Genomic DNA, 9,424 nt, shown 5'->3' on the forward strand with positions numbered 1-9,424 from the left:
CAAATCGAGAGCGCGGGCAATAGTATTCAGAACCAAAGTATTCGGGGACTAAAGTGGATGGATATACGTGATCGGAGTATCGATAGCGACCGCAGACTTATGGCGAGAACCGCGCGCGAATCGCCTCTGCCGCAATAAACGCGCCAGCCGATATATATGCCCGGGGCCGAAACGTGGCGCTGATACCAGGCCGGTCTTTATTTAATTAATGTAATCGATACGAGCGTGTAAATGCGAACGCTTGTTCTTCTCGGTAAAGCGATCGTTTTGCCCCCGGCCGACGGTTTGCGCGAGTTCTGGCGATGTATGTACGCGTCTCTCTTTTCGACGCTCGTACGCACTTTAATGCGTGTACGGATTGCGATCGCATCGCGAGATGCACGACTGCACGGTCCACGGACTTCTGAAAGAGAGAAAGTTCAACGCGCGCGCGTCTTCCACGTGATCCGCCCGTATTGTGCAGCATTACTAAGCGCGAATTATAATTCTAAGAATACGAGGTCATTTTCCACAGAACGGGGAATTCCTATAACGAGCGTAACGCACGGACTCCGTATGGACTATTTCGGAGCGCAATCGAAATTCGCATCCCGACTTATTTATTGTGATTATCCTGAGGTTGACGTGTTATCGTTGCTAGCAAATAATAGTTCTCACAGCGAAGCGTTTAATAGTCGGAGAAGTTTCGGCACTTGAATTATTTGCTATACGTGGAGCGGCGGGCGCAATTACGTCGCGTCCATTAATCACGGGGTGCAATCACGAGCGACGCGCTTACAGCGCATATTTTATAATTTACTTTCGTACGTCGGGCGCAGTCATTTATTCCGTTGGCCGACCATCATGACAAACCAGCAGCGGCGGTGCATCCTGCGCGTCATTGCGCGAGCAGCCGGACGCGAGAGCCAATTTTCGCGAAGAATTAATTTACGCCCTCACAGGGCGAGGACTGCCGAGGAGCACTTCGAAATCACATCCGTGACGTTTTTCGCTACGGGCGTTCCGATGCGTGTTACGCACGCGTGAATGCGTGTGTCGTGTCGTCCCCGAGGACTCGTTGTAGGAATTTCGTCGGCTCTTATCTCGCACGCGAAGCTCGTGTAACCAACCGCTGCCTGACCGATTGCAAGAGGCATTGACAGGTGACAACCAGTTACGACGATCTTCGAGAACCGTATTTATACCTGGACGCGAAGGCTTATCGTCCGACGCTGACTTTTCGCAAACGAGTAACGACGTGAGCGTCGAATCGGTTAAATTAATCTATATGTTATCCGATTTTGCAACGGAACACGCGATGACAATGTGGGCGAACGAAAGCGACAAGTACACACGATCGAATTTTTAATATGCACGAAGATTCAAGAGCCAATAAGAGTTCCAATTGTTCCGAAAAGAGGGTAGCGTTGATAAATCGGAGTAATATTCGTTTAATTTAGCGAAACTATAATGATGCACGCAGTATTGAGCGCGTTTGCTTTCGATCTTAATCTTGTTCCGCCTCCTAAAAAGTACCGTCGGGGCTGGTAATCGAATACCCTGTGCTCTCTGCACGTAGCAGGTTTCTCTCTATACGGGAAGATTGCTGCGGTTTGTTGCACGACCGGTTGAGTCATCCCGAACAGGCGTTTTTGAACCTGAAAGGTACTGCCGCCGCGGGGCACGTTTGCCACCGTCCGAAACCGCGAAGTCCTGTGAAACGTACCATCGCCCTCATTGCCTACGACCGATTCCTCTCCTGTGGAGCTTGCCGCCGGCCGTGGGATAAGAATTCCTACGATCTGCGTCACTCACAGGAATCTACTACGGTAAAGGGCCGGCGCGCTTTCGTCCGCTCGAACGGCTGGTTTTCTTCGGAGGAATTTTTACGGCCCTCGCTTCGGAGAGGGGCGAACCGAGAAGGAACGCGTTTCGGCTAATAATTCTCTCGCCGACAGAGCCCCGCCGACATAAAGCCAATTACGCACGAACAGCCAAAAATCCGTTGTCTATTATCTACTACGAGCGTCGAACAAATTTTTTTGTCAGCTTACTCTCTAGTGTTCACGATTCAGAGAAAAATGCATAGAACTACGTTTCAATTATATTATACATGTCCCCGTGGACGAAAATCGCTAAATTGCATATCCACTAACGAGCTTGGATCAATAGGTGGATTTTAAAGTCACGATAGTGGAGCGGCACTTCGTGCAGAGATCGTGACGCGGATGCGTGTGTTACGCCTACGAGTGCACACGTGTTTGCGAGAGGGCATATAAAGCGTTGCGTAATAAATACCGGACTTCACTAAGCGTTACAACTGTCCTCCGCGTAGCTCTGCAACGAGATGCGTGCTGCGTATACCGTACATGCATGTGATACCTCGCCTTCTCCTTCTCTATGCTCTTTCTCTTTCTCGCTCGCTTCATCTTCCTGATTTTTTTTCTGTACCCGATGCACATCTCAAATGTACGTATGAGAAAGAGTTACGCACTTGGGCCAACGTGGACGATGGTTCCGGCAGAATTTAAAGAGCGCGCAATATTTTATCTGCTAACGGAACATCGCTTCGATTAAACTGGTCGTCCGTACGACAAGCCCAGGATTCGTACAATCATGACGGAGGCTTTCTTCCGCGGCGCGTCTTATCGCGACGAGAGCGATTCGGTTAGTTGCGGCGGACATTAAACTAACTCTCACATGTGAGCTCCTAAAGTCGTGGCACCTTAAAGTTTACAGCACCACCCGTGGAGGGAAGAGTTGCCAGACTTGCGACCACAAACTGCACGATAAACTACGTTAACGAACTTTTCGCTTCGAACGACAAGCACTTTCTTCACGACGAAAGATACGCGAGGCGAACGAAGTAATGGGAAGTATTATCATATTTATCTCGATGTAGAGATGTTTAACGATATCGTACGATCGTCTCGTAATTCTTTTGCGAGATACATAGTGCGAAAGATCAATATCGTGTTTTACGCACGTGTGTTCGTAAATTTTATGTGGCGTATATAATGAAAATAATTAACTGAGAGAAAATAATTAATTGATTGATTGGACCGCGAGCGATTAATAACTCAATTAATAACGATAACACAGTTCTATTTTGACATATTCGGTTATTCGCTTTATAAGCGATAAAAAGAAAGTTGCTGAATAAGAAATCAAGGTACGTCGCGAATTAAGGAAGGTGGGAGATACAAGGAGAGAATAGTATATGGTGCGGTCGGATGACCGCATGGCACGTTGCCAGTTCCCATAGATCACACCGTGACATAATCATCCTATATTCGCGCCCCACTCATTCGACCACCCATCCTCCGCGCCTAACCGAATCCGCACTCTGCTGCATTACCGCTCTGCAGATAGTCTCAGCCGTGGCATTACGCGACGCTATCATCGCTGCGAAGCAGCCTCTGCAGTAAGCGACATCCTGCTACCGCCCACGAGTAACCAGACGTGTTGCTGCATTGTGTCAGCTTTGAACGCGAATTGCGAAACCGTCGGCGATAGAGGTACTCGTGGCGCTTGATTATCAAGATTGAAAATCGTTATTCTCGCACGGCTCAATTTTCATCCGAATATCAAAAGTATTCATCGCGAGTGGCGGGTTTGACGGAGATAAATGGAATAGGTATGACGCAAGTAACAGAGAAGGTCTCTTAACATTATATAAGTCTCTTATTATTATATTACTGCAATATTATCTGCTTCCATATCATAAGCTATTTAGAATGACTGTAGAAAATGGAAAATCTTGTATCGTTACCACTCCTGCCTTTGTTCATTATCTCTGTTCGCGGTATGAACCGCAATTTCACGATGCTCTACGAAGCACACTTGATTCAGCCAGCCTGAACAAGCCTCTTAATCGTGCGGACTCTCATTGTTTAAATAATGTGAATGCGGCCTTGTTCGTTAAACTCTTGCTTTATGCGGTACGGACAGATCGTAGGTATGGGTAAGAACAAATATACAGATATTCTTGGGAAACTCACCCGTATACAAAAATATATTTTAAGTAGCAAAAGGCCTTGTAACATTTTTTTCTCCATATAATCGCGCATCGCAAATTTTCAATTATAAGTTGGATACTTAAGAGAAATTGAATAGATAAGAGTTTTGTTTCCATTTTATAATATATCATAAAGCATACAAGCACATAATCAATAAACATTTCTATTTCAATATGTATAAAAGGCAATCAGAATTTATTTAATGATACGTTATCCTTACACAGAACGATATTTCACAGAGATAAATAAGATTATTCCACGACAGAACGTTTCTCCGGTTCTCCGCGCGACGTAAAACGATAAGTGGAACCGTACGGGCAAATGCCGAGTTGCATGTAATTATTGACGAGCGCGCGAATTTGCGTCCATGGTAATTGAATAACATCCAATTTTTTAGTGACAAATACAAATGGGAATGATAATATTTTATCGGCTTGTGTGCACCATACCATGACGAGACGGCGAATGTCTAAGCAGCGAAATGCGATAAATTCGAATGATCGTAAGATTTTTATAATCCACATGTCCGCCACGATAAGTGTTTCAATAAAACATGCTGTACGAGGCGCGCAGGTTCGACGGATCAGGCGGGTCTCGTATTTACTGTTGCGCGAAAGTAAAGGCTATGAATAATAAAACTATAAAGCTATCAATACGAATCGGAGACGCGAAAGCCGCGTGGTTGCACGATACTTGAAAAAATTCAACATAATAGAGAACACAAATTTATTGACTGCCATTATTAATGTCGCTATTAATGTGATCTTACTGATTGTAATGTACAACCCATTATTATTTATTATTAACGAACGAAACAATGTAAACAATATAAGTATTAAGTACAAGCTCGCGCAGGAGCCTGGCCTCTAGAATTTGTATAGGAAATGACACATTTACTCACGTGGTTTAAGTTAAAGAGATTGTGTATTTCCAAGTTAACTCTTATTCCAAACTAGGATTGTCTCATAATAGATGTATAAATAGTATAATAAGATATTGTACAAAATATTCAGCTGTATAAAATACAATGAAAAAGAATAATCATTAAAGAATAATCCTTTCTTGTTGAGACTTCAATATTGTAATCTCGTATTGACTGATAGAACTCATCTGAAGAAAGTAGATATCTATTATGCTTAGTTCTCGAAACGTTGAAGCAGTCAAATGCATTCAAATGCATAATTAAACTACCCCGCGCTATCTCTGAGAAAGGACCATTCATGTTAAACACATTTTACATAACTTAAAGTGTACATAAACATCTATAAATATACAACAAATAATCATAAATGAAAGAATGTGTCAATTAGATGATAATCAGGAAATAATCTTTCTAAATAAAGTAATTAAAGAATATAATTTATTTTTACTCGAAAGAACAATAACTATATTCTGAAAGAGATAAAGGATTAAACTAAAATAGCCTGTTGTGCGCGTTTCTACAAATTGAATGTAACGCACTTTTCAATATTAATTGACACCGTAACTTCAGCAATAAGCAAGTTATCGAATAAGTGATGTAGCGATTTATAATCAAACTCAGTAAAGAATGAATCGAGAATTCAATTAAGTCAGAATTAATCATACGCAGATAATACGTTTTATCTTAAAAGACAAGTTATGTTCAATATCAGCGGAATTGAACCACAATATACACAAGTATAATGCCTTAATCACGAGAATATACAAAATCACGTTAATCTTTCGTTAATGTGTCTTGATAATGTAAGTTATTTTACAGCAAGAATAATTGATTTTACCCGCGGGTTGCAACCACAAGAAATTAACGAGAAGTAATTACACTAAGCTCAGTTTATCTTATTGTAACGAGGGCCCGTTCTGCTTACAATCTTCAAGATTGCAAGCTTATTGCGATGGAGGAAATATTCCTCGCATCGTTCTTTCTCGAACTCTGTAATCAAAGATCGCATTATGATAGAACGTTAAGTTCGTCATACTACACTAATCGCCTTGCTAGCGATTATTTCAAGTGATCAATGAGATCTCCGAGCTTTGATCCAAAAGAGCACGAACTTTTCTAACTTCTTGTCTATCTGAGATTATAAATACTTGCGCGGTAGCCAACAATACACATGAAGCATTTAAACTTTTATTAACAGTCGAATGTAATACTTAGGGTGTGTCCTTTTCTGCTTCTGCTACAGCTGGGCTGGACTTAAGTTGAGGTTCTGATTTTACATCTTTAGTATTAGAAGAAGTTCTTTCCTTGTGTATTGTTGTGTGGTGCTTCTTACCACATGTACGACAACGCTTAGTTACTTTACAATTCACTACTCTGTGCTTCGCTAAACAATTATAACATAATTGATATTTGGCTATAAGTGTCAACTTCTGATTTGTAGTCGCATCGATATACTTAGGACATTTCACAATGTAATGACTTCTTTTACAAACTGGACAAGGATTTTTAGCAGATGAAGTATTAACTTGAATTCTAGGCTTATCGTAAAATGATAACAACAAATTCCACGCTTTTAAAAGGTTGTCAGAAGTGAGTGTCGTATTCTTGATCAAGTGAGCAGCATAGCCTATTAAACTTGTTTTCAAATATTGCAACTTCTCTATTGATGTTAAAGACGCATTGGATAAAACGAGAGAAGTAAACGAGTCTCTAAAATTGAGCCACTCTGAAGGAGTACCGTCGAACGTCGGAATATTAACTTGAGGAAGACGAGCATGCTGATGTTGAGAAACGTTAGGTACAAGAATATCCTGAGATCGAGATGATGTAGAAAAAGACCCTGTTACATTTTGTTGTTCTGCACTGAGACGAGCCGTTATTTGTTCAACCGCTGCTAAATAATTCCTGTGAGTCGTTAAGACTCGATCCGTGAAATACGAGTGCGTTCGAATTAATTGCCTGTCCTCACTTGTAAGTCTAGCGACTTCCATTAGAATGGCGTCGTGTGTTAAACTGAACCTATTCCAATTCTCCTCTAAGGAAGAAAGGTAAATATCTGTTCTTTGTTTCGTAATTCCTGAGGACCCTTTCCTGACAAAATTATCATAAGCTTTAGCTATGAAATTACTCACCACGAGCTGTTGATTGATCTGATCGATTATCGAATCCATTTTATCGTTTAGAAATATCTATCAATATCAAACTCGAAATGATTCAGGCGGAATGCTTTTCACTCAACTATGTATTAATTTTCGCGAAACTCGATGTGTCGCTTCCTCAATCCGGATTTCACACGTAATAGCAAAAGTATTTAGAATTCACAATGAATCTCTATTTTAATTTTTATATCCGGAATTACATATCCAGATCTACAAATCCGGAATTACAGATCCGGCTCGAAGGACCAATGTTAAGTACAAGCTCGCGCAGGAGCCTGGCCTCTAGAATTTGTATAGGAAATGACACATTTACTCACGTAGTTTAAGTTAAAGAGATTGTGTATTTCCAAGTTAACTCTTATTCCAAATTAAGATTGTCTCATAATAGATGCATAAATAGTATAATAAGATATTGTACAAAATATTCAGCTGTATAAAATACAATGAAAAAGAATAATCATTAAAGAATAATCCTTTCTTATTGACACTTTAATATTGTAATCTCGTATTGACTGATAGAACTCATCTGAAGAAAGTAGATATCTATTATGCTTATTTCTCGAAACGTTGAAGCAGTCAAATGCATTCCATAATTAAACTATCTCTGAGAAAGAACCATTCATGTTAAACACATTTTACATAACTTATAGTACACATAAACATCTATAAATATACAACGAATAATCATAAATGAAGGAATGTGTCAATTAAATGATAATCAGAAAATAATCTTTCTAAATAAAGTAATTAAAGAATATAATTTATTTTTACTCGAAAGAACAATAACTATATTCTGAAAGAGATAAAGGATTAAACTAAAATAGCCTGTTGTGCGCGTTTCTACAAATTGAATGTAACGCACTTTTCAATATTAATTGACACCGTAACTTCAGCAATAAGCAAGTTATCGAATAAGTGATGTAGCAATTTATAATCAAACTCACTCAGTAAAGAATAAATCGAGAATTCAATTAAGTCAGAATTAATCATACGCAGATAATACGTTTTATCTTAAAAGACAAGTTATGTTCAATATCAGCGGGATTGAACCACAATATACGCAAGTATAACGCCGTATTCACGTAAATATCAGAATCACGTGTCTCTTTCGGTAATGTATTTCGATAATGTAAGTTATTTTACAGCAAGAATAAATTATTTTACACGCGGGTTGCAACCATAAGAAATTAACGAAAGTAATTATACTGAGCTCAGTTTATCTTATTGTAACGAGGGCCCGTTCTGCTTACAATCTTCAAGATTGCAAGCTTATTGTGATGGAGGAAATATTCCTCGCATCGTTCTTTCTCGAACTCTGTAATCAAAGATCGCATTATGATAGAACGTTAAGTTCGTCATACTACACTAATCGCCTTGCTAGCGATTATTTTAAGTGATCAATGATTGACCAGAGATCGGAATTTGTTACCTGAAAGCGACTGCCTTCCTCGTTTATGGAAAATAATGGTCTCCTTGACCAAGCCCATGAGGGCATTTTCAATGTGCCAATATGGCTGACTCGTCCTCTGTTCGTGTGACTACGTCGTAATGGCGACGCTCGTCTTTCCTTCACGCTGCTCGGTCCGAGGATCGTTGGATATCTTGGTATCTTTCCTCTTAGCTGTATCGAGACAGCCTCGCTCGACAATATTGACAATTCTCGGTTCTTTCACAATGACTCGAATATCGCAACGATTACAATCGCGTTTTAATTCTCAACTCAAACGAATCTTCTCGAAAGAAAGAAAGAAGTAATCAAACGCGACTATACGCTACGACGGACGAACGATGAATTGCGATGAATGTCCGCTCGGCGAGCTGAACCAGCTGAGAACGCACGTCTCGGCATGCACACGCATGCGCTGATGTATCACGCCGCCGCCCCGCCGCGTGATCCGTCCGTACCACCACTACATCAACGATTACCATAGATGTCGACAGATACACAATCTCTTTACTATTTACATTACCCTTTAAACAATAAGAAAACACAATGCATAGTTAGTTGCTTAATGCTTACAATCAATGAATTTATTAATCTTTATTTTAATAAGTCATAATTTATTAAGTGTGAATATAAAAATTGAAATTATTTGTAACAGTAGAGGTTATTTCATTTCATATGTTATAAAATAACATTTTATAATATTATTATTTACAATAGTATACAATTTAGAGTACAGTTCAAATATAAAGTAGTTCTTTTATTGCAGATATTGCTTGAAACATTTTGTGTAGTGCGTATTCTAATTAACTTTATATCTCCACGAAAAAATATTTAGATAATATAAAATTATATATATATAGCATTCATTGAAATCCTTCTCGTTGGCATTTGATTAATA

General features: G+C 39.8%; 1 protein-coding gene across 1 annotated transcript; it reads right to left on the reverse strand.

Annotated features, from left to right (window-relative positions):
* Positions 1–3,675: 3,675 nt before the first annotated feature.
* On the reverse strand, positions 3,676–8,897 carry LOC139814783 (uncharacterized). The gene is made up of 2 exons (XM_071781268.1): positions 8,509–8,897; positions 3,676–8,394 (listed from the first exon to the last, which is right to left on the reverse strand). Exon 2 carries the CDS (start codon positions 7,089–7,091, stop codon positions 6,132–6,134), a length of 960 nt encoding a protein of 319 aa, XP_071637369.1. The 5' UTR covers positions 7,092–8,394; positions 8,509–8,897; the 3' UTR covers positions 3,676–6,131.
* Between the last annotated feature and the right edge of the window lie 527 nt (positions 8,898–9,424).

Source organism: Temnothorax longispinosus, chromosome 6 (assembly GCF_030848805.1).
Source record: "Temnothorax longispinosus isolate EJ_2023e chromosome 6, Tlon_JGU_v1, whole genome shotgun sequence".
Lineage (NCBI taxonomy): Eukaryota > Metazoa > Arthropoda > Insecta > Hymenoptera > Formicidae > Temnothorax > Temnothorax longispinosus.